At 43.8% G+C, this 26,968-nt stretch overlaps 1 protein-coding gene across 1 annotated transcript; it reads left to right on the forward strand.

Annotated features, from left to right (window-relative positions):
• The first annotated feature begins 8,902 nt into the window (after nucleotides 1–8,902).
• Nucleotides 8,903–21,689, forward strand: LOC124798632 (pro-resilin-like). The gene is made up of 3 exons (XM_047262112.1): nucleotides 8,903–8,986; nucleotides 16,890–17,234; nucleotides 21,125–21,689. Exons 1-3 carry the CDS (start codon nucleotides 8,981–8,983, stop codon nucleotides 21,410–21,412), a joined length of 639 nt encoding a protein of 212 aa, XP_047118068.1. The 5' UTR covers nucleotides 8,903–8,980; the 3' UTR covers nucleotides 21,413–21,689.
• Nucleotides 21,690–26,968: the final 5,279 nt, after the last annotated feature.

The raw sequence follows: 26,968 nt of genomic DNA on the forward strand, positions 1-26,968 counted from the left end.
TGGTCCGGTGAGGTGACATCTTTGTTTGGGAAGGTAAAGTCCATAGACGGCTGAAAATGGTCTCCATGTAATGAAGCATATTTTCAGTCAGTGATCGGTTGAGTTGGACCAAAGGATGCAGTCCATTCCATTTAAGCGCAGCCCACACCATTATGGAGCCACGATCAGTTTGTACAGCCTTGTTGACAACCGGTGTCCATGGCTTCGTGGGGTCTGCGTCACATTCGAATGCTACCATTAGCTCTTACGAACTGAAACCAGGACTCATCTGACCAGACCACGGTTTTCCAATCGTCTAGGGTTCAACCGATTTGGTCACGAGCCTAGGAGATGTACTGCAGACTATGTCGTGCTGTTAGCAAACGCACTCGCGTTGATCGTCTGTTATCAAACGCCTTTAACGCCATATTTCGCCGCACTGTATTGAGATATACGTTAGTCGTACGTCCCACAAGGATTCCTGTGGCTATTTCACGCAGTGTTTCTTATCTGTTAGCGCTGAGAAGCGAATGTCGCTGCTTTCGGTCCTTAAGTGAAGTTCATAGGCCACTGTGTTGTCCATGGTGAGAGGTAATACCTGAACTTTGGTATTCTCCATACACTCGTGACACTGTGGATCCGGAATGCTGAATTCCTTAACGATTTCGGAAATGGAATCTCCCATTCGCCTAGCTCCAATAACCTTGCCGCGTTTGGAGTCTGTTAATTCTCGTTGTGCACCCATGAACACGTCAGAAACCTTTTCGCATGAATCACCTGAGTACAAATGACATCTCCGCCAATGCACTGCCCATTTGTACCTTGTGTACACGATACATCTCATTGTAATCTGCAGCGAACGTTCAAAGAGTTTGACAGTCAAATGTAGCGTATAGAAAGCACAATAAGGAATAATTTCATTTTATCAAACCACTTTATGGAATATTTGGACTGGTTCAGCCATTCCTAATAACATTCTGCTGCCAAATTTTGTTTCTCTATACCTTGTGTCATTGAAAAACTTATTACATGTGTGTGCGTCGTAGTCACATTGCGCGTACTTATGAAGCCCATAGCAAGGAAAGCGCGTGGAAGCCTAATTAGCGAGGCATAATTTGGTACCAGTAACAGCTACTTAAGAGCATGCATTAATTGTACGTGAGCCGATGCTAAGCGCTGCCGCTCGCTCTTCGCGCTCCTCCGCCTGATTCATTAGACTTAACACCCAATTTTCGACCCTGCGGCCGCCGAAGCAAGTCACGACCGCGCGCGGCAGTAAATATGAAAGCTGCCCCGACTCTGCACACGTTGGCCGGCGCGCCATCTCCGATCACTTTGGCGGGCGATGACGCAAGCGTTGCGGCGCGTCACACGCGGAGGAAGCCCCCGTTCCCACAATTAGGCGGCAAAGTGGACGGCATTGCCCCGCATGGCGAAACGGGCTTTGAATTTCTTTACCCCTCATTAGCTGCCCGTGCAGAAGCGAACACCGCCGAGGAAAGTTACGCCTTCAATCACTGTGCTGTAACTTCTGCATTTAGAGTAGGTCGCATAAATGATTTGAGAACCAGTTGCACCCGCAGCCTTGAAGCAACATGTATTACAGTACATACTATGTCAGCTCGATTTCGGGTGTTTCATTTAACAGTTCTGACAAGGAACCCATTAAGTGAGAGGTTGTAAATTCAATATTTAGTAAAGCTCATTTGGAAGTGTTGTGTTAACAATCACAGCAGGAAAAATATTAACTGCTGACGACTTACCATGTGCACAGGAAGAGTGACAGAAAATGAGTGTCCCGGAGATGCAGAGATCAGCCTTCTATGAGAGGCATGTTCACTTCACAAAATGGACATCGTCGATATTCAAGATGCGTTCAAAACAAACCATTAACGAAGATAGAATGAAAAATGGCGCATCACAGTGATCACAAGGATTCGCACCACCAAATTCTAAGGCGAACTTCTTGCGAGTTACAAACCGTGCAGGACGTTCAGCTAGGATTGCATTCTTAAAGAATACTTATTGAATCATATTGGTGTAACAGGATCACGAGAACTAATAGAATATGATGACACACAGCCGAATTCGAAACAGTTTGTCGTCGAGCTTATCGTGAAACTGGCTGTCCTTTAAGGCGTTGCTGCAGATCCTGCAATAATATGTCCTGCAGATATCGGAAAAGCAAAAATCCAAAGGCTGCATTTGTCCATTGGTTCCAGATGGTATGATTGGCAATGTCACATGTTATCCAAGACGGATAGTTTGCTCTGGAGTATGATTTTTATACGAAAACCAGGGATCAAGCAGAAACAAGTAATTTTGACGAGCTATTGGTCAAAAGCAGAGCTCATGTCATAGCTGTAGTTCTCTTACGCGCTTTTTCCCACTTTGCTTGTTGTGACGTAAATAGTCCCTACTGGCCTTCGAAGATAACGTACACGAGAAAGAATCGTAGGTGAAATAGCACTTCCAACTTCTCTCAGCACAATACATAGGCCTAACTTTCCAGCCAATTTACCATCCACATTAACAGTCGGCATAATTATACATGAATGCATTAAGGCATTGATGTTAGATGAGCATTGATATAACTCCCTCAGCACCTATAACTTCCTCTTCAAATCACGATTGGTCGGAGGTGAAAACAAATTCCTTGCTGAAAGATGCGATAGGTTTGTCACTTTCGGACCGATCCCGCAGTTTGCTATCCATTGTCAAGTTGGCGCTTTGTTTGAAGCTTCGTTATCTTACGTCTTCCAATTCTGTAGCACTGTTGGAAGTAATGCAACGATCTATCACTTCCCTTGAAGCCACTGTAATGTATGTCGCACGTAGTTTGATGTGCTTGACGTAGTAGGTCACCTATTATTCACATCCTGTAAATTGTTTCAAAAATTCCTTGAAACGCGCAAAGACCAGTATTTCCAACAAGTGCGCCTTGTCCTGGAATATCCGTAGTTTTTCATATACACTACACGATCATATTGCTGCAGACCTATTCCAAATACGTTCACAATTGTTTTTTCGCGGATGATATGCCATGTGCGTAATTATTTAGCACCCGCTCCTTGGAAAAATATTTTCCATTACTACGTTTCACTAGAGACAGTATTTTTGGCTCTTTGTCCAACAAGTATGGAGAAATATGTGGCTCGACGCCTGTTTCAAATCGCTTTCACTTGTTAAGCACTTGTCGTCTTCAGTGTACTCCTCACATACACTGTCCGCACAGTCGAGAGTATACAAACCACCACACATTCCTCGGCTCATCTTGCAGAAACGCGAATATTTTATCTGCCACTTCTTTTTCACTCTGATAAATTGCTTGGTTTCCTTTCTGACGATAAGTCAATTTCGGCAACTGTTGTTGTAGACATAACGCAATGTCTGCTTTGTTTATCGTTGCCATTGCTCTGGTTTGCATCAACAGCATTAACACTGTAGCATTCTGCCAGCTGAGTTTAGCTTCCGCGTGATCGATACTTTCCTGCGTATCACACGAACTGCAATCGGGCGCTCTCTTATCGTTCTACTTGATTAAATCACCGTTTGTTCCAGCATCAAAACCGTATTCTCCGTTTCTGTTTGACGTTCCGTTTACTGTCTGTTCTTTCATTTCTTAGCACACGTCGATTTTTGCCGCCCCATTTTTCTTCATTCTCATTATATGTCTGTCTACTGTATTGGGTAGGGCTGGATAACACTTTCTTTTATTGACTAAATATTAGTGTTGCAGGTAACTTTAGCGCAGCTAAGAAGTTATCATTCTCAATACTGTCGACATAGGTCCACACAGTAATATTACATGGTAATTCCTCAGTTGAGTGACAGAAATTTGTTACACAAAAGGGAAAAATGAAAACTGTTTCAGATTCACACAAGTACATGCAACAACATAGTTTAAGGATCAGGAACCTAAACCATACTTTCACTTCACATTAACTGACCAGTGAAGTTGCGTATCAGAACTTAATTTGAATTTGAAAGTACAGAAGAATTGAAATACCAAACAGACAGCAATTTTTCTCTTTGACATCAACTTCTATATAGAATTCGAAACCCATAAGGAGAAAATTATACAGATGGTGGAGGATGCTAAACTGTAAAACTTGAGGTAAGGAAATAAGAGCTGACAATGAATATTTAGTTTATTGACCTAAAAGAATACTATTCTTACAGAAATAGTTTTAGTTCATATTGAAGAGACGGTCGCCGGTATTAATAGATACAATAAAATGTTTTTTTATCAAATTCTCTCAAATATCTCAATTGTCTACCACTTTCTCGTCAGCTTGTACAAACACGTAACGTAAAAAATCCATAGGAGTGAGACTTTTTATTTTTTTTTGAGTCATCAGTCTTCTGACTGGTTTGATGCGGCCCGCTACAAATTTCTCTCCTGTGATAACCTCTTCATCTCAGAGTAGCACTTGTAACCTACGTCCTCAATTATTTGCTGTGTGTATTCCAATCTCTGTCTTCCTTTACAGCTTTTGCCCTCTACAGCTCTATCTAGAACCACGGGAAGTCATTCCCTCATCTCGTAACAGATGGACTGTCACCCTGTCCCTTCTCCTTATCAGTTTTTTCCACATATTCGTTTCTTCTTATCAGTCCACCTAATTTTCAACATTCGTTTGTAACACCACACCTCAAATGCTTCCATTCTCTCCTGTACCGGTTTTCCCACAGTCCGTGTTTCACTACCATATAATGCTGTACTCCAGACGTACGTTCTCAGAAATTTCTTCCTCAAATTAAGGAGTGAGACAAGGCGATCGAAACAGCTGTGGGACACGACCTGTTCAAGGAACGACAGACAGTAATATCGAAGTGGGATGTAGCACCATCGAGTTAAAACCACAAGCCCTCGAGCACAAAAATACATGTAGATAAAGTCTCTAAAGTCTCTGGCACACATTTCTTTCCCCGCCCTGACGATTACAGCTGCACAGTGGTCATTCGGCGGTGGGATGAAAAATATTTATTGTATAGTTGAAGGTGGAGGGGGGAGAACGGAAAGAAAAAGGAAAGAACTTATGATATAAGCTGCACTGAGATTTTGAGGAGTCAGCAGCGACGAGTGAAAAAGTGTGCCGAACAGGGATACTCCCGCTTTGTAGGTAGTTACGTTAACCACTACGCCACCCGGACATGCAGTTATCACAAATGCACGGAATATCTCCGTATGTTCAGCGACTGACCCACACTCCCACTTAGCACCAACAATGCGGACTACTCGTCTTTCGGACATGTCCGAAAGAACAGGCACCACACATATGGGACCTCAAGTAGTTGTCTAGTCTAATGAAGAAGGTCAAAACATTTCATACTAATCTGCATTTGACAGCAATGTCAAAAGATTATTTTATTCAACTAGTTGTGTGCTGTACAATAACTTTTGTTGTTAGCTGTAGCTGAATACATGAAGTATGTCCACAGCTAAGTTCCATTTGGTTATATAAAACAAACGTGTACAGATACAGAAAAAATATTTATTGTACAAGAATCTACACCCGTTAAACTACTTTTCTACATAGCTTCCGACATTTTGTAGGCACTTGTCATAGCATGGCACAAGTTTTTGTATGCCTTCTCTATAGATGGTTGCCGCCCGTGTATTCAACTATTTGGTAACATGTTCTTTCAGCTCGTCATCATCGTTGAAATGTTGTCCACCAAGGACAGATTTTAGGTGTAAGAAGAGATGAACGTCGCTAGGAGCGAGGATCGGGATGTACGGAGGATGTTCAAACGCGTCCCAGTGAAATCGCCGTAAGAGTTGTTTGGTCACATTCGCCCTGTGAGGTCCGAATCACAGATCTGATTTCACACGCGGCGACATTTTCAATTACGACTGACATTATAAAGAAGCACTACAAAGCACGCGTCAGCAGCAGCGATCCGAAAATGGCGTACGTGTCTTCTCTTTGCGTAAGAGTAACTGCCGCGCATGCTCAGAACTGCTATCGTAGCGCTGCCGCGGATGGAAATACACTCCTGGAAATTGAAATAAGAACACTGTGAATTCATTGTCGCAGGAAGGGGAAACTTTATTGACACATTCCTGGGGTCAGATACATCACATGCTCACACTGACAGAACCACAGGCACATAGACACAGGCAACAGAGCATGCACAATGTCGGCACTACTACAGTGTATATCCACCTTTCGCAGCAATGCAGGCTGCTATTCTCCCATGGAGATGATCGCAGAGATGCTGGATGTAGTCCTGTGGAACGGCTTGCCATGCCATTTCCACCTGGCGCCTCAGTTGGACCAGCGTTCGTGCTGGACATGCAGACCGCGTGAGACGACGCTTCATCCAGTCCCAAACATGCTCAATGGGGGACAGATCCGGAGATCTTGCTGGCCAGGGTAGTTGACTTACACCTTCTAGAGCACGTTGGGTGGCACGGCATACATGCGGACGTGCATTGTACTGTTGGAACAGCAAGTTCCCTTGCCGGTCTAGGAATGGTAGAACGATGGGTTCGATGACGGTGTGGATGTACCGTGCACTATTCAGTGTCCCCTTGACGATCACCAGTGGTGTACGGCCAGTGTAGGAGATCGCTCCCCACACCATGATGGCGGGTGTTGGCCCTGTGTGCCTCGGTCGTATGCAGTCCTGATTGTGGCGCTCACCTGCACGGCGCCAAACACGCATACGACCATCATTGGCACCAAGGCAGAAGCGACTCTCATCGCTGAAGACGACACGTCTCCATTCGTCCCTCCATTCACGCCTGTCGCGACACCACTGGAGGCGGGCTGCACGATGTTGGGGCGTGAGCGGAAGACGGGCTAACGGTGTGCGTGACCGTAGCCCAGCTTCGTGGAGACGGTTGCGAATGGTCCTCGCCGATACCCCAGGAGCAACAGTGTCCCTAATTTGCTGGGAAGTGGCGGTGCGGTCCCCTACGGCACTGCGTTGGATCCTACGGTCTTGGCGTGCATCCGTGCGTCGCTGCGGTCCGGTCCCAGGTCGACGGGCACGTGCACCTTCCGCCGACCACTGGCGACAACATCAATGTACGGTGGAGACCTCACGCCCCACGTGTTGAGCAATTCGGCGGTACGTCCACCCGGCCTCCCGCATGCCCACTATACGCCCTCTCTCAAAGTCCGTCAACTGCACATACGGTTCACGTCCACGCTGTCGCGGCATGCTAACAATGTTAAAGACTGCGATGGAGCTCCGTATGCCACGGCAAACTGGCTGACACTGACGGCGGCGGTGCACAAATGCTGCGCAGCTAGCGCCATTCGACGGCCAAGACCGCGGTTCCTGGTGTGTCCGCTGTGCCGTGCGTGTGATCATTGCTTGTACAGCCCTCTCGCAGTGTCCGGAGCAAGTATGGTGGGTCTGACACACCGGTGTCAATGTGTTCTTTTTTCCATTTCCAGGAGTGTAGAAACGGAACTTACTTTGTGGACGATCCTCGTATTTCCACAATCCTTGCCTATTTTGATATCATGCGACGATGCTACGACCTCACGCAGGAAATTTGTCGTAGCAACTGCTCAGTTTGTTAAAGATCCGATGGTTGTAAACCCTACTAAAAAAATGGTTCAAATGGCTCTGAGCACTATGGGACTTAACATCTGTGGTCATCAGTCCCCTAGAACTTAGAACTACTTAAACCTAAGTAACCTAAGGACATCACACACATCCATGCCCGAGGCAGCATTCGAACCTGCGACCGTAGCGGTCACGCGGTTCCAGGCTGATTCACCTAGAACCGCACGACCACACCGGCCGGCTTGTAAACCATACTATTCACTTTTATTTCAAAATGTGTAAGTTTCAATTTAGATTTGGTAGTAGTACAGCGATCTTACATGAAGTGCAAAATAAACAAGTTTATTAGAGTTGTTACTTTCGGTAACAGCTGTGAAAATATTCGTGAATAAACAATACACCTTTTCCCGTGCTGCAGTCTTGATATTCATTTATTATTCTAGACACGTTTTAGCATTTACCTCAGATGTATCACGATAGACGTGTGAAAAATCAACTAAAAATTACTGGAGACTACTTTCGTTTAACCGACGTTTTTAAAAAAACGATTACACATGTAAAATATTTGCGATATTCTATAATTCAAACTAAATAATATTATTAGTAGGAGTTTGTGAATAATTTACGAATGATTTGGTACGTTAATTGCAGATAGGGAAACAATTGTAGACAGGGAAAGAACTCGTTTGATAATTTTTGTTTTTTAAGAGTTAACTAACACGCACTGAAGATGTTTCTCAAACAAGGTCCAAAACGTGTGTGAGACGATAAATATCGGCAGAAGAAAGACGAAGCTTTTTACATTAATATACGTTCATAAAAACCTTTTTCGCTAAGACAGAATTGAGCCAAAATTTTATAATTATAAAGAAGTTGTCAACGATTTAACAGTTGTGTTGGCCACATTAACTACAGACAGAAAAAAATTTAATTAATATCTTGCAAGGGGTTTCAAATGCTCATCCGTTGCTGCACCTATAATGCACATGCAGAGGTCGCTATTACTGGACGTTACAACGTTTAAGTAGATGCTGTTTAATATTTGTGGGCGAATATAATGGGAAGCTTTGAACCAATAAACCACGAAAGTAAAGGCTGTTGTATCTGGGCTATTGTAAAGGAGCCATGAGGCTTCTCCCGTAAAGCGTAATTTATCTCTAAGGGGATACGGCAAAGTGGCTGTTGCGAGCAGATGTCGGCCATAATGTTCCGGCAGCCTTCGGTGACAGGCGAAGACTCGGAGCAGGAGGGGTTCCATCAAGCGCTGACTGGCCATCGTGTGACGCAAGGCGTAAAGGAGCCTGTATGTGTGTGTGCTTGTGTGTGTGCGTGTGCAGCCTAAGTAGATCACGCGCTGCTCGTATTACGCGCGACCCGCCCACGGCCGCGCCTCCCTCTCGCGTCCTATAAGTAGTGGTCGCCCGACTCTCCACTAGCAGACTCCTCCCCGCGTCTGACAACGTTCTACGAAATGAAGGTAAGGACACCTCCTGCAAGGCATGGCAAAGATCCATCGTAGTAGAATAGCCGAGTTACAATGTGACCACGAAAGTAAAACGTGTTTCATCTTCCATTCAAAGTCTAGTTGCATAACCAAATGCTGAACGAAGCCAAAATGAGCGCAAGCAGAGCATTGCGAGAAGCATATAATGAACGGGAAACCAAAATTTTGCCAACCGATTTCGCTGAAAATCCTAAGAAGCGCGGTCGTAAAGCCAGTAAGAGGATCCACCTTTTCTGTTCAGTCGCTCAGTCACCATGACGGCACCAGAACAATGTGTGACAGAGAGGAGAACCAAGTACTGAAATCAGTATTCCGAAATTATACCGCCACGGGAGAGCGAAATAAGTTCCAAGAATGGCACTATCGCTGAAATGGCAGATACAAAGATGAGTGATCCTAGAACAGAAAATCAATCAAAATCTCTCAATAGTGAAAAAGCACGTATACCAGACTAGTTACCTGTGAGAACCTGCAGATATTATGTGAAAGAACGTGCTTCCCTTTTAGCACTAGTTTACTGTAGCTCCCTGGAGCAACGAAGGGTACCTAGCGACTGGTAAGATACAGGTTATACACGTTTTCAAGAAAGATCTTGGACATTATGCGTATGATTGTAAGCGAAAATCGAGGTCGCCTGTTGTGTAGTCATGGAACACGTCCTGTGCTGAGGCATTATGATAGTTCTAATGACTGAAAATCTCCTTTATAAATAAACAATACCTATTGCATAAATATAAATGTTACGAAACATAAGTGTAGCTCGTTCTGTATGTCCAAGAAATCCATAGCACCTTAGAGAAAGGTTACCATGTTGATACTGTGTTAACTGACTTCCAGAAGACATTCTGTCGTTTACTGAGCAAAATATGAGCTTAGAGATTATCAAACGCGATTGGTAACTGGATTCAGGACCTGCTAAGAGACCTCGATACGTTATTGTTAAAGGGAAAAAAGTCTGATGTAAAATAGTGTCGGGAGTACCCCAAAACGGTGCTGTAGGATCATTCCTGTTCACAATATATATAAATATGCTAATGGATAACGTTCGAATCTCCACAAGACATTTTTTCAGATGACACTCATTTCTACAAGAAGGCTGTTACGCTAGAAGAATGTAGCAAAACCAAGAAGAAATGTGGAGTATCGAGGATTGGTACAGAGAATCGCAGTTGACCCTGAATTCAAATAAATGTTTCTTGGAGGGATCCAATACTGATCCAATACGTTATTGAAGAAAAATCTCTCGAAGCACTAACAACCGTAAGACACCTAATAGTAATCATCCGGAGCGACCTAAAGAGGAAAGACCACATAAAACTAATTTACTAATTTCCAGCATTCTGGAAGGCGTGACATGAGCAGCTGTATAGTTTACCAAATTATGTAATAAATCACAGAGAACTGTCGAAGTAGCAATATTAGCTTTCTTTAGTACTTGATGATTAGTTTCGAGCTAAGCTCTTTATCAAATTATACGGTAAGCTATGCAATAATCTACATTACGGCAGCCGCATGAGTGTTCACTCTAGCTAAACACATCTCGTAAAACAGTGCAGGGCTGAACTCTATAAAACTAAGATGAAAGGAGTTCAGTCCTGCACTACATTACGAGATGTTTTTAACTAGAATGAACAGTCATGCGCCAGTTGCAATGTAGCTACGTTATTGTTTACGTCGTTGGATAATTTGATAGTGAGTTTAGGCTCGAAACTAGTCATCAAGCAATAATGGAAATTATGCTATAACCTCGACTGTTCTCTGCAGTTTATTGGATAATTTGATAAAACTAACTGTTGGAAATGAGATTCCAGCTTGAGATTTATTAGAAGAATCTTAAGGATGTGTAATTCATCCGTGAAAGAACTGTCCTACAAAACCTTTGTTCCATTGATGCTTCAGCATTGTTCATGAGTCTGGGATCGTTAGCACTTTAGCAAGTAAAGCTTACAGAACAGATAGTGAAGATCGAACGAAGAGCGGCAGATTTCGTCATGGGATCGTTTAGTTTGCGAGAGAGTTATAAGGAGGTACTCAACGGACTCCGGAGTCAGTCGCTAAGAAGGCGGTGTAGTGTACCACGGAGAGGTTTGCTGTTGAAGATACGAGAGTATATGGTAGAAGAAGAGTTAGGCATTGTACTGCTAACTTTCACACATTTCTAGTGAAACGAAATGACGAGAAAACCAGATGAAATTGAAGCTCATATGTATGTTTATCGAAAGTCATTCTTCCCAGGTATCATCCGCGTATGGTAGAGGTACCCTCCACCACACACTGTAAGGTGGTCTGTGTAGTACAGATGTAGATGTAGCTCGTAGATGAACCCCTCCCCTCTGGGAAAGCGAGGCATCCGGCGAAGCTCAGTATATGGGTTTTTAAGGCTTAACTGACTAGAGACAGAAAGACTGCCGAGATATGCCTTCCTAGTTATGGAGTACTGTGGAGAGATAGAAAGAGACTTGATGATAGCCGTCAAAATAACTTTACGGTTACGTTGATAGTGAAAGGGTGTGGGCGGCTCTAGTCACGCAGTTCGTCTTTGGTAATTGACATCCCGCACACAATACTTCCGTCGGATTGGAAAACAGTAATCTACGTGCTATTTCTTCGTTTGTGAGACTGAGTACAAGGGATGCGTACAGAAAACAATAGCAGTTAATTTTATGACCGGTCTGGCGGTGTTCTTTTCACCGAGGCGAAAGGGATCTGATTATGTCTGCCGAGAAAGTCCTTAGCGTAGTTAACTGGGGATACAGTGTCCGCTATTGAGAAAGATTGCATTTTGTCCGAATCTGTTGATTTTTCTGATAGCATCTGCAGCTTCGCAAGTGTTTCTCTCCGTCTGCGCTTATGATGAAACTGACTCATTCAGTATAGCTTACCCGTGTCGGGTCTGGCGGTCTAGTCGTGAAGTGGGCGACTACAAATCGAAAGTCGCTGCGTCGAATTCCGGTCCGACCACAGATTTTTTCACTCTGCTTTTAACCTAGCGTTCACCTCTCATCTGTGTGAGGAATCCCCAGAATCATTGAGCCATACGAAATAATTACCGCTTTCTGCTGTAAAAAAGATGTCCACGCGTTTTGAATAACGTAGTACCTTGTTAATACCAACTTTGGTCAGATACAATTATCATCAGATTTAAGGACCCTTTATGCTTGCAGGAGATATTATTGGTTGAAACTAGAAAGAGGAGTCTTATAAGTACTAGTAGATAAGCAAACAGTTTTTAGATGTGGCCCATTTTATCCTTAAGTAGTCATGAGTCAGTAGATGCTAGAAGATGATGTTCAATGTGGTTACCACTCATTCTTACACATCCTTCATTCTGGAGCCTCACTTCTTAAGTGTCAGGAGCTCGTGCGAACGCAGATCAAAACGAAAAGGCGTTACATTCACTTTTCAGCAATGTGTTGTTTGTAATGATAACAATTTAAAATTGATAATATTGATATTTTGGTTTTGAGAAACCGATGACGTATGATTGTTGTGCAGATGTTTGTTACTCAGTGCCCAACTGAAGTGTAATGTCGCTCCACACACAATTGTTTTATAATGTAAATACCAGTTCTCCTCCTGTGAATTGAGTAACTCATTGTAAAGTAAAGGATGCCGTCTTCAACCACTGAACTAGGCGAATCGCCAACCTTTTCTCTTGCTTTTCGTATCTGGACGCCTTTTCTTTTGGGCGAGGGGATTTGTAGGTTGACCACAGCGTACACAGGCGCTAAAAGGCGTGCCTTTTACCTTGCTTTCCCGTATCTGGACTCCTGTTCGTGGTGTGATGTGTGCAATAGCCAGACGGCGTCGGACGCAATACATAACGGACAGAGTTTGAATATAATTCATGTGAAAGTGCACTCTGCTTGTAGTTGACACTTATGTAGAAATATGATGCAATTTATGGAGAAAGGCGACGATTTAGTGCCTTTCGTAGTAGTCTCATACAGGCTGTAGCCTCGGACGCCAAATATTTCCTGGAAGAAGTCTGTAATGCAAGGGTTGCACAACCATTACATCAGGAATTGTTCGAAGAGATAAAAGAATGGTGCGCTTTGTTTATGTAATGCAAGACTTGAAGATCTTGTGGAAGCACTTCTGCACACCACTCGTAACTGTACTGCATCTCAGAGACAAGCTATCGATTCTGAATTTTATATCCAGAACTGCTACAGGAGAGGAGGCCATGTTAGAGAAATAATTGTGACTGTTTTTTTGGAAACAATACAGTAATAATTTATAGTAACCTGCGTCACAATTTTTCACAAGTACCGCATGTTCATTTTCCTAACTCATTTTAACACACAGTTTACTACAGAAAGATATGTTTCTCGGCACAAAATTTTGAGTGGTAGTTTTAATAAGAAAGTGGTTAAGGTATAAGAAATCACACTGGAATTTTCATTGGTTAATTTGAGTGATTTAGTTTCTCAAGCTAAAGGTAGATTTAATGGAAGAAAACGACTAATTTAATTTCTGTTTGAAAAGCTTCATTAATTTGATGCCTGAAGAGATTGACGCTAAATGTCTTCCTAGTTTCATTCTTGTCCTGAATCTAAAGCAACGTATCACAAACGATTAAACCTTCATTTAACTTCTCTCAGAGTTTTTCCTTTCAGAACTGCCTATCTATTTTTATAGGCAGTATTAGTTTCTTTACAGAAGGAAACTGCTGAAGGTGAGATTGTACTGGCACCTCACCCAGTTGTAAATATTGGACCTGCGGTTTAGTGGCAGATACTGGCTTATCAAAACGGTAAGAGTGAAGTGATAAATGTTAGTTTCTATGTAGAGCACCCCCACTGAATTCCGTTAAATACTCCAGAATAATAAGGGTAGTCTACACAATAGTCAAACAGGTTTTAAATTAACTTTTACTAAAAATTCATATTCAGTAAAAGCTTTTCTCAGAGGCGTCGAAGTGTAATTGTTATTAATATTTTCGGGCACATAGTTGACGCCACGATAACATCTGAAGGGCTGTAGTAAGTTCACAAATTTCGAAGAAACTAGCCACTCGTAGAACAGATGATAAGACACGATACTCAGAGGCACCACTGAGCGGCGGTCTCTAAAACGTGGCCTCCTTCGAATGAGGTCACCTGTAATGGAAACCCGCTCCTCAATGTGTGGAGTAAACAACGCCTTTAAATGATACCAGAGGCAGAAATATAAGGGATAAGGTCAGGTAGATCAGGATGCAATACTTCTGGAACTACTCGACCAGCATAGGCGTAGAGAATGATGTGGTACCCTGTAGTGCATAAACAACATTCATTTTTCTTCTGCAAGGGTAACGTTCGTTCGTTCATTCTAGCGATGTGTATTAACAGGGACAGAAAAACTCGAAGAATGACCAGCACGTCAGCAGCCCGTGCTGACTGCTACGGTCATGCAGCAACGATGTTCAGTTTCTGCTGGAGTACTGGACACTCTTCATGTTTTACTGTCCCTGTTGATGCATATCGCTAGAACGAACGTCACGCTAAATTAATTTTGGACCGCACTGTCGCATGGCTACGTAAACTTCCCCTTAGAAAATCATTTTACTTCTAATGGGAAACAAAGCGACGCTTTCCGTCGACATTTGGCGTCGCATGAAAAGCGTGACGAACAGCATTTGGTTGGGATGACTCCAGGTACACAACGCAAAGCAGAAAATGCAAATATATGTCTAAAGATGAGAGAAAATGCGCCTTACGACTCGCAAAAGGGACAGGCGTTGTACGATTGCCAACACGAATGCTTTGCCTCGCCAAACAAATTATCTGTTAGCAACTTTCATTGCCGTTGGTTAATATCCACTTCTATCAAGCAAAAAGACACACATTTGCTGCAACTTTCCAGTGGAAAACTACTTCTCAATAATGCTCAGTTTGTGGAAATCTGCTAAATTCTAATTTCCGTTGAGTCATAGCTTTTGTTAGGTCCTACACTGGCGTGTCCATAGCTGTTTTCGTCGCTGTCGACCGATGAAACAATGTTGTATGACTGACTTGTCTCGGCCATCACTACTACAGTGGCGGGAGTGTAACTTCATGGAGAAATGCTTCCTCTTGCCACCTGGTTGGTCCTGTAAGTTCTTCATACAGCTGGTTATTTCGTAACCAAGTGCAACACGGGAGGACTATGAGCGATAACTTGTGGTACACGGGAGCTCAAATTAATTTAAATATCAGAATCGAGTATCTTGCATGTTGTGGTGATGTTGGAATGTGAGGTCTGAGGATTGATACTTGGTGTCGTGCCGGCCGTCGTGGCCGAGCGATTCCAAGCGCTACGGTCGCAGTTTCGAATCTTGCCTCGGGCATGGATGTGTGTGATGTCCTCATGTCAGTTAGGTTTAAGTAGTTCTAAGTTGTAGGGGACTGATGACCTCAGATGTTAAGTCCCATAGTGCTCAGAGACATTAGAACCATTTGAACTTGGTGTCGTGACTAATTACCGATGAGGGAGTTCTACAAAAATATTGCATAGTATTTTCGCACTGAACGTAACAATACCGTTTTAGAAAGTGTTGGTATATGGTAGAGTTCTAACACGAGTGGATATCATAATTATGGCCTAAAAATGAGCGGTAGGGTTACATCAAAATCTACATGACTACTCCGTAATTGACTCGTGAGTACTTGGCAGAGTAGTCCTAGAACCACTTTTACACCATTTCTTGTCCATTCCACTCTCGAATGGTTGGTATGGAAAATGAACACTTAAAATCTTTCTGTGGGAGCTCTGATTTCTGTTAGATTATCACGATGGTCTTTTCCCCCAGTTAGGCGAGAGTCAACAAAATATTTCCGCATTCCGATGGGAAAGTTGGTGATTAAAATTTCGTGAGAAGATCTCGCAGTAACGATAATCGTCTTTGTTTTAAGTATTGCCACCCAAATTGCTCATAACATTCGTGACACCTTCTCCTCTAATCCATGGTAATACAAAACGAGCTGCCTTTCCTCGAAATTTTTCAGTGTCCTCCATCAGTCCTGTCTGCTAAGGATCCAGTACCGCCCAGCGATACCGTAGAAGAGGACGGACAGATGTAGCGTAGGCAGTCTCTAAAGTTTATTCGTTGTCAGTGAAACGCGGCCTTTTCCGCAACATTTTCCTTGTGATAGATCTAAGTTTAGTCGTTCGTTTTTGTAATCTCTACATATTTAGTTGAAATGACAACATTTAAATCTGTGTGGTTTATCTTTAGTACTCATGAGGAGTACCTCACACTTTTTATTGTTCACAGTCAATTACCACTTTTCGCCATTCGTTTTGTATTTCGTAATTATCTTCTTACGACTTTACTAGATGGTAAGCGATAGCATCATCTGTTCATATCCTCTCCTAAATCGCTTATAGAGATTAAGAACAGCAGAGGAACGATAACTCTTCCTTGGGGAACCACATACTTCACTTATATTTCACTCGATGACTTCCTATCGTTTAAACGAACTGACAAAAAGACAAGAACGCAGTAGCACAACTGACAGTATTCCATAGGCATGCAATATGATTAGAACGCCGGCCGAGGTGGCCGAGCGGTTCTAAGCTCTACAGTCTGGAACTGCGCCACCACTACGGTCGCAGGTTCGAATCCTGCCTCGGGCATGGATGATTGTGGTGTCCTTAGGTTAGTTAGGTTTAAGTAGTTCTAAGTTCTAGGGGACTGATGACCTCAGAAGTTAAGTCCCATAGTGCTCAGAGCCATTTTTTTATGATTAGAACCCCATTTTGAGAAAACATGTTAAAAGCCTTCTGGAAATTTAGAAATATCCAGTTAAATTGTGCATCCTATGGCGGTGGATACGTGCTCGTTACTAAAATCTTGATCCCGTTCACGTCTTTGGGAGTGATGGAACCAACGAATGCTCCATTTTTCCAACAGGTGAGCGTGCTGTTGCTGACTTTGGTGGCTGCGGTCGCAGCCGAGCCTCCTGCTGACCGCTCGTACCTGCCACCGAGCGCGCAGTACGGTGCCCCGTCGCCGGCAGCTTCCAGCACCCAGTACGGCGCTCCAGCCGCTGGAGCCGCCTTCCTCGGCGGCTCTATCCAGCGCCCGGCGGCCCGCGTCTCCTCGAGTCTGGGTGCGGCAGCTTCCAGCAGGAGGCTGGGCTCGGGTTCACTGGGACGCGGATTCTCCGGTCTCGGCCGCGCCGGTGGTCTGTCAACCGAGTACGGTGTCCCTGGCTACAGCTACGGGCGTACTGGCATGCAGGAGGACCCTCTTGCAGTACGTAACAACTTTTTATCAACAATATGTGTGGAATCTTTAAAAGTACAGGTTCGTGGATATCGTCTACAGGGGGATTTGTTGCGATGCCGCAGGTAATCGACTACTTCTGGATAAGGTATCGTACGAAATGGGATGTTTGACAGATTAAACCAACCCTTTTAAAAAGTGGAGTCGTGGGATGACGTAAGTAAAGAAGAAATTCTGATTACCCATTCTGGCCAAGGTCGGGTCGATCGGGACCGATCGACCGCCATGTCATCCCCAGCCAATGACGTCATTTGGTTGTGGTATATAGGAGCATGGGGCCATCACACGGCTCTTCCGGTCGTCGTAGGCTTTGCAGACATTGGAATCGCTACTTGTCATTCAAGTAGTTCCTCGATTGGCATCACGAGGCTGAGTGGACCTATTGTAGTCCTTCCACCAACGAAAAAGCTACTGGCAATACTGGGAACAGAACCTTAGTCCTTTGCTTGGCAATCATCCACTCTGGTCGCTCAGTTACGAAGGTGGACACAGAAGATATCAAGTACACATTCATATCTTCAGAGTTACCGGAAAAGTTTCCTCCAGAGCTTCATCTAGATCAATGGTGTCCACAGTTCATATACATGTTCGTGAATGATGGTAGAAAAGAGACTAGAAAATCACGAGTCTGTTTGCTGAAACAGAATGCTGAAAACATTTTGAACGGAATGAAGAATTATCATAAGACTGTTGAAAATATCACAATTCCTTATAGAAACAGTATTGCGTCACTTAAGGTAGGTCATCATACTGAGCACTTCATCCAGCGTTGAGCAAAAGAAACAGAGACAGAAGAAAGGGTGAAGATGTGGAAAAACTAGTTTCAGTTAGGAAGAAATTAAGAATCCTCCAACCTTTCAGGTGAGGGGAAGAACTTACGAACCACTGATAAATGTTTGCTTGATCTCTGTTAAGACCTGTTCTTGATGTGCAATATAAGAAATGAAATAAACATCCAAGTGAAGTAAACTTATTGTAACCAGGCTTTGGCGTTACTGCCCTAATTTGTCACGAAGAGATACTGATATGTGTGTGAAACATGCATTTAGACGCTGGTCATTCTTCGTGTTTCACTAGCTGTAACCTGTAACGGGACACACTCCACACAATCGTCTACAATGGACGTCGCATGAAAGTCGTGATAAGCAGTATTTGCCTGGGCTGGGTCCGGCTGCACAGTACAAAAACGAAATTGCAAATATCAGGCGAAACATCAGAGGAAATATACCTGACGACCCTTAGGACGCACCCCTTTATAGGGACAGACCTACAATAAATTTTTCACACGAGTCGTAGAGTGAGGGACGTTATCTTGAAGGTCACTTAAGCTTTTGGTTTTCAGTGTAAGCGGTAATACTCACTGCTGGTAGACATCTGACGCAGTCTGACACTTTCACAGACACATACTTGACCAGTGCTGCACACAATAAGCTATACACAGCTCGTGGTCTAGTGGCTAGAGTTGCTGCCTTTTGGTTATGGGGTCCCAGGTTCAATCCCGGGTTCAATCCCCCCTCTGCCGGGTGGACTGGGTGTTTGTGTTGTCCGCATGTTATCAACATCATCATTCGTGACAGTGGCTCGATTGGACTATGTAAAAATTGGGAATTTGTACGGGCGCTGACGACCTGGATGATCATCTAGGAAGTTACTTACTCCGGGATGTGAGGATTCTGGCCTACCTCCCAGAATAGGACGACTCATTTAGTCAACGAATGTGCTCTGTAATACACTTGAAGTGGACATGGTACCTAATGGATGAACAGACAAACAGAAACCATAATACGTGTCTTAATACGAATGGTTACTGCGAGTATTTAATTGTTAATTTTGAATGATACAAGTGAACATAAGAGCAGCTCAGTTGTTGTCAGTTCAGAATCATGGTCTCCAGGAACCTCACCTTTGAACAGATTTGGAGTTCGACATCTTTATCGCTCTCTTAAAACAGATCTCTAAGTCTGACGTGTTGTAATGTATTAAACCTCTTGTCATTTGCACGTAATGTACTGGAATCCCAAGGCACTATGGATCATATTGCCATATTACAAACGTAGACGCAGATTATACGCGACCATCCCACGCATCAAGGTGCCAATAACTAGGACGTTCTCACGACAGGCTACCTACCAACACAACACACTTGGTACCCGCTCCGATGGTGTTCCTCTCCGAATGTGTTGGGTGAATAATTTCAATGAGTTGAATATTATTTGAAACCGTAGATGGTAATTCAGTGTTTTTAATCATAGTAAATATTGTTGGGATCTTTTTGTATATATACTAATCTCAGAGAGGATATAAAATGTAGACTGACAATGGGAAGGAAAGCGTTTCTGAAGAAGAGAAGTTCGTTAACATCGAGTACAGATTTAATTGTCAGGATATCTTTCCTGAAAGTATTTGTATGAAGTGTAGCCATGTATGGAAGTGAAACATGGACGATAAATAGTGTAGACAAGAAGGGAATAGAAGCTTTCGAAATGAGATTCTACAGAAGAATGATGAATATTATATGGGTAGATCACGTAACTAATGAAGAGGTAGTGAATAGAATTGGGGAGAAGCTTAATTTATGGTACAACTTGACTATAAGAAGCGGTCGATCGGTAGGCATCAAGGGATCACCATTTTAGTATTAGAGGGCAGCGCGAAGGGTAAAAATCGTAGAGGGAGACAGAGAGATGAATACACTAAGCAGATTCAGAAGGATGTAGGTTGCATTAGGTACTTGGAGATGAAGAGGCTTGCACAGGATAGAGTAGCATGGAGAGCTGCATGAAACCTGTCCCTGAACTGAAGACCACAATAACAGCAACATCAAACTTAAATGTAAATAAGGCAAATGTTCAGCGATCATACTGACTCTACTCTTCAATATCAGACGTAGAAATGTGATTCCTCCTTGTGTGCACAGGAGTACTAAATCTAAAGTGCTTAACCGTAACTACCACTGCTGAGTTAACATTAAAACAAACAAGTACATTCATTGTCCTCAAGGCATTGTTGTTTTTGAGGTCTTCAGTCTGAAGACGGATCTGATGCAGCGAGTCCTCGGAAAATATAGATCCGCTTGACTTTGGATGTCTGCAGTATCACCATAGGAAGGCTGTGTTCGTTAGAGATGCAAGTGCAGATCCATCACTCTTCAGCACTGTTGCCTCTATGACTAGTGAAAAGGCTGCTGCTGCCCATCTTCAGTAAGCAAATGTTAGTTGTGCCTCTAGACAGACGTTCATCGGATATGATTGCCCCTATGATATGCCTGTATCTATAGTTAAAGCATGAAATCCACCCAAACACAGAAGATTGCCTGTTTCGTGGGAAATCTGAAGCCAAAATTAATTTCATGTCAGTTTTTAGTTCCTAAGTGCATGACCGATGATCTACCCGGATAGTTGTGCGCGTTAAAGTGCCCCTTCCGTGATGGGGAGGAGCGCCAGCCCCAGATCGAATCCGTCCAGCGGTTTAACGACGAGGGTCGGTGTGCTTGCCAACCTGGATGTGGTTTTGAGGTGGTTTCCCACATACCGATAGGTAGACATTGAACTGGTACCTAAGTCTGGCTTCAGTTACACATTTCGCAAATATCTGGAAAAATTTTGCTCACTTTCACAGACATGAATAACATCACACGCAGACCGTCAGGGTGCACATATTCAGTCCTGGGGGTAAAGGGGTGGAGGGAAAAAGGGTATCCGACAAATACATTGATATTCATGGTGACCCTCTGCCGATACAGGTCAAAGACAAAACTAAGAAAGAGAGGAATAGTTAGTTTGTGTTACATGGTACCAACGTGTGTAAAGAATCAGTACTCTTGTTTCACAGGCTCTGATAGCGTCCAACTATTTCCGCAGGAGCCGGTTAACTACGAGTTCAGCTACTCGGTGCAGGACGGCGAGACGCTGAGTGACTTTGGACAAGAGGAGTCCAGGCAGGGGGAGAGCGCCCAGGGCCAGTACCGCGTGCTGCTGCCCGACGGCCGCAAGCAGATCGTCTCCTACCAGGCGGACGAGGGCGGCTACAGGCCCACCGTAGAGTACCAGGACATCGGACTCACCGCCTACTCCGCCGCCGGATACGGCTACGGCAGGGGGCGCGCTGGGGCTGGAGCTGGAGCTGGAAATGGGGGATACCACTACTGATACATGATCGGCTAGTGAGATCTGTGTGCATGGCTGCACTTGTGGTGTGTGCAGAGTAGGAGGGCTACGTGCCACACTTCTTACATAGTTGCTGCTCTTTCTCCCATTATCGCTTTCTGCAAAGCTTCATTTAAATCCTTGCTCCAATTCAGTCTTTAATTCCTAAGTTGTACAGTACACTACTTTGTTTTTAGTGAGCAGTAATACCGAATTGTATAGAATTATATGACAGTTTGTTTTCGTATAAACTGTTGGGAACCAGTGCCAAGTGTAATGATTGTTAATCTCCAATAAATTATATGTTACTTAAAATAAATAGTCTTCGTTTATTATGTCACTGCCTGCTGTTCACTAAACTGTTCCACAGATCAAGATATTGGACTCAGAACAGCAATGTTCAAATTCTTAACTAACTTCTCCAATTTAAATCTTTGTCTGTTTCAATGAATCATTTCGTTTCTTCATAGCATCAGCTGATTCGTTCCACTGTTTTTAATTTGATAATGCGAGGCACCATCTCGGCTGACTTCGACGTCAGTCAGTCGAAATACTTGTTGACCTTGACAGTACCTAAAGTGAAGAAGGTGAAATGTGGACTAAAATACTAAACAGTTTCTCCGAGGAAGAAAACAGCACATTTGTGATCTAACTTCACTTACAAATAAAAATCACAGATGTAGAAATAAGTGGACTCAGAAATCAGGAAACAGCTTAAAACGCTTGATAAAAGAAGCGTCACAGAGTTTTATGGGTGCCCTTTCGATTGTACACTGAATATGCGGAGCAAATTGTCATTCTTCTGGCATCGCTTCATGGCGTGCTGAAAAAGAAGCTAGTTCTTATTTCTTGATTTCACGATTCCATGTGCACGTAGTGAGTATTGCTCAACATTTGTCGTATTTGGAAACAACAGATAGTGTGCGACTTGGAAGGAAATAAACTGTCTAATGGGAAATACTGGTAGAGACTTAAAAAACCTGACTGTACTGTGATGCTTAAACCGGAAACACTTCATCTCAAAATATGCTCTCGCCAAAATGCTATAACATAAAGTTCCAAAAGTAACGTAACAGATATAAAAAGGATTTAATCTGTAAAGTCGAGCAATTTATTTTGGTGACCAGCCACTTATTCTATAAATTTATTTCTGTGAAAATCCGCTTCAGGTTTTCACCATTTTCAATGCGCGTACTTCATTTTCTTGCACATCTTTGACTGTCAAACGTAGTTATCAACTGCATTTTGAACGTTGAAAGCTCATTTTATTTAGTAATTCAGTTGATTATCTTCTTCCTTATACAAGATGACTCAAGAAGTCGTTTACATACTAACATGGTATATCGGGTATACAACAAGGGTCAATAATCACTTAACAATAGGGGTCGGGAAGGCCGTGCTGGGCTGCTAAATGGCGTTGCAGTTACACCCATCAAAAAAAGTTCTGCGTCACCTCGGTTCCAAGAGTTCTGGAACCTGTACGGAAAATTGGAATAGAGATCAACATAAACGTTATTTCCCCCCTTTTTACTGCTCGTGAAAACCACACATTTCACGTTGTACCACCATACAGCGAGACCTTGTGAGGCGGTGGTCCAGGTCGCGGTAGGCACAAGTGTCTCTAATACCCAGTAGCACTTCATCTGGCATTGATGCATGCCTGTATTCGTCGTGGCATACTATCTACAAGTTCATCGAGGCCTGTTGGTCCAGATTGGTCCACTCCTCAACGGCGATTCGGCGTAGATCCCTCAGAGTGGTTGGTGTGTCACGTCCTCCACAAACAGCCCTTTTCAATCTACCCCAGGCATTTTCGACAAAGTTCATGTCTGTAGAACATGCTGCTCACTCTAGTCAAGCGATGTCGTTATCCTGAAGGAATTCATTCACAAGATGTGCACTATGGGGGCGCGAATCGTCGTCCATGAAGACTAATGCCTCACCAATATGCTGCCGATATAGTTGCAATATCAGTCGGATGATGCCATTCACGTGTCGTACACCTGTTACGGTAGCTTCCATGACCACCAGCGGCGTACGTCGGCCCCACATAATGCCACCCCAAAACAGCGGGAACCTCCACTTTGCGGCACTCTCTGGACAATGTGTCTAAGGCGTTCAGCCTGACCGAATTGCCTCCAAACACGTCTCCGAAGATTGCCTGGTTGGAGGCATCTGCGACACTCATCGGTAAAGATAACGTGATTTCAATCTTGAGCGGTCCATTGGGCATGTTGTAGAGCCCATCTCCACCGCGCTGCATGGTGTCGTAATTGCAAAGATGGATCTCACCATGGAGATAAGCATTATTCTACATGGTGGCGTAGCTGCCAGTGTTCCTCCGAGGCAAAATCCGTAGGTGGCGGTCATCCACTGCAGTAGAAGCCCTTGGGCAGCCTGAGCGAGGCATGTGATCGACAGTTCCTGTCTCTCAGCATCTCCTCCATGTTCATACAATAGCGGTTTGGTTCATTCCGAGACGACTGGACATTTCCCTTACTGAGAGCCCTTCTTGGCACAAAGTAAACATGCGGACGGTACTGACCGTCTAGGTATGGTTGATCTGCAGACAACACGAGCCGTGTACCTCCTTCCTGGTGGAATGACTGGAACTGATCGTCTGTCGGACCCCCTCCGTGTAATAGACGCTGCTCCTGCATGGTTATTTACAACTATGGGCGGGTTTAGTGACATCTCTGAACAGTCAAAGGGACTGTGTCTATGATACAATATTCTTACTCAACATCTAACTTCAAGAGTTCTGGGAACCGGGGTGATGCAAAACTTTTTTTTGATGTGTATTTAGCCACATGCTACAAATATACGCGTACGACAGGAGATGCGATTGGCCCACCGCCACTATTCCTGTGACCGGGAAAGTTTGCCTAAGGATGTGCACTCACCTGGCTGCTGACATGTGCGGTGCCCCCCGTCCTGCTAACATTAAATACGGCGACGAATGTTCACGGGAATATCATTCAGCGTGGCCGGCATAACTTGGCGCAAGAAAACGTGATACGTGAGACAATCAAGTCGTTCCGGGAGAATGTCCCACTTAAACCGTAACCGACGATGCGAGCCCACGCATTAAGGGTAAATTTGAGTTGTGAGGTACGCGTACGTGTAGCAAGTGGGTTTACATCCACCCACTCCTGCAAGTTGTGATCGTCCATCACACCCTTCAATGAAACGTCGCTTCGTCGGTGAAGAGGACGCTCGCTGTGAAGCTTCCGTCTGTAGCTGATTCCCGCAGAAACCACCGAGCAAGTCCCATGTGCTTGTTGCAGTCCCCGGATTGGAATGCCTGGACGCATTGGAAATGAAACGGATGCGGTCCTTTGTCGTGTACAATGCGTCAGACAGAAGGCTGGGAGATATCAGTGGCATGGGATGCACCTTGTGCAGCTTTTGCCTGCCTACGTTGCACCCTTTCGAGAACGCTTTCTTCTGCCGCAACTGTCCGTGTTGTTCGTTGGAGACCAGGCAGCATCCGGCTCGTGCACATGGAACGAGCCAGATTCGCACAATCGGAGATGCAGGTTGGCGAATAACGTGTGGCACGCCATCTTTCCATCGGGATATTTTGCACGATACCATCGCACGGCTTCTCGTCCATTGCAGTTGGCCGCCCATCTCAGCCAATTAGCGGTACTTGCGGCTATCTGAGTTACTCACAACGCTTTCCACGGCGTGAATGGTGACGGTCCCCGTGCGCTCCGCCCCTGCTTGTACAGCAACGCCCCTCGTGGCGTTAGTAAATCCTGGTTCCTGTGCGATTACTGGTCATTGTTGTACGCCCGATGCGCGATGTCAGTCTTGTGAACGTTTTTGTGAATCACCCTGTATATAAAAGGCAATAGCCCGACTGAATGACATACAGACTCATCATCACCCAGCCGTAACCGTTAAGGACAGAAACTTGAACTTTGGAGAGAGTGCTGATCATTTTTGTAGGCATCGTTTAAGAAGAGACTGTTCAAAATTGCACTCCTAAGGGGGTAAAATAGCGGATGAAACGCTTTATAAAAAATATGTCGCTGTTAGGACAATTTTGAAGTTAGAAGTACGAAAATTGGTGTTTGGTTTCTCCGTCAGAGATACCAAGATCCGTGTTCCAGCACTTTGTAAATTCAACCACTAACAGGGTAAAATAGTGGGTGAAATTTTTTTGAAAACAAATTACTATTAAAGAACTACTAAAGCGTTTTTAAAGCTAAATCTACGAAAATTAATTTTTGACTTCTCGCTTAGAAATTAAAGAAAATCATGTGTTTCATTGTTTTTCGAAATTCAATCCCCTGCGGGGGTGAAATAGGGGATGAAATTTTTATGAAATTATATCATTATGAAAAAAGTTTCTAAAGTTAGTTTACGAAAATTTTATTTGGCTTCTCTGTTACTGTTTTTGGAAATTCAACACATAAGGGGCTGAAATATGGGATGAAAATATTTTTAGAAAATTTTCGTTATTTTTTAAAAGAAACTGAAGTTCAATCTATGAAAACTGGTATTTCAATTCGTCGTTAGATATAAAGAGCTATGTATTAGGGTACGAAATTTTTTATGGAAGTATCACCGCAAGAACAGAAACCTTCAAGTCTAGCAGTCATAGTCACTTTCTGGGCGTAAGTACGCGCTTCTACGGCCTTAATAAGCATTAAAAGCTTAGAAGGTGTTGCAATTTGTGAACAACATAAAAATTCGATTAAAGAAAAACAAAAATATCTGTGCAGACGATACGAGGGCGATGTAGCGGACGATAATCTAGGACGTTATATCGATAAAGATATAAATGTATTACGCCCAGTGAAGGAGAGTGAAAGCCAGAAGCGCGTCTTGACTTATATAATGCTCTATAAAACGTGGTTTCTTTTTGTATTTCTTCAAGAAATTCAGTTAACAGACACGGGGCTCACCCACTGTTAACATGAATAAGATAATCGTTTTCCTTACTTTCCTCCATTTCACATTTAAGTTGCTTCCAGATGGTTTTGCCGGTTCTTGTTTACCATCTATCTTTCACAGATATTCTTCGCTTTCTTGTGTTCGCGTGGTTACCTTTTACCTAGGACTAACTTCTTTTAATTTCTGAAGGGCACACGTTATCCTCAGAGCATACGAGAGGTGTTTAGTAAGCAACGTAAAAACAGGTCGGTTTTCTTCAGGCTTCTAATACACCATATTATTTCTCAATCTTTTGGCCACAAAACCCTATTTTCCAACATAGCCGCCGTTCAATGCGACGGCCTTGCGCCACCTTACTGGGAGGGATTCTATGCCCGCATGATACCACTCTACTGGTCGACGTGGGAGGCAACGTCTTGCTGCATCAAAATCCTCCCTATCATCCACGTACCCCTTCCCGTTTGGCCATACAGATGGAAGTGGGATGCTGCGAGATCCGGGCTGTAGTGTGGATGAGGAAGAACAGTCCTATGAAGCTTTGTGAGCTTTATTCGGGTGCGCTGACTTGTTTGACGCCCTGCATTGTCATGTAGAAAAAAAATTTTGTTTGCATTCTTGTGGCGATGAACACGCTGAAGTCGTTTCTGCAATTTC

The sequence above is a fragment of the Schistocerca piceifrons genome, chromosome 5 (assembly GCF_021461385.2).
Source record: "Schistocerca piceifrons isolate TAMUIC-IGC-003096 chromosome 5, iqSchPice1.1, whole genome shotgun sequence".
Classification (NCBI taxonomy): domain Eukaryota; kingdom Metazoa; phylum Arthropoda; class Insecta; order Orthoptera; family Acrididae; genus Schistocerca; species Schistocerca piceifrons.

What these genes read in the sequence shown, in the direction of transcription:
- LOC124798632 (XM_047262112.1), top strand. An exon ending in TGCAGGAGGACCCTCTTGCA is followed by an intron (nt 17,235 to 21,124) that starts GTACGTAACAAC and finishes CTATTTCCGCAG; the next exon opens with GAGCCGGTTAACTACGAGTT.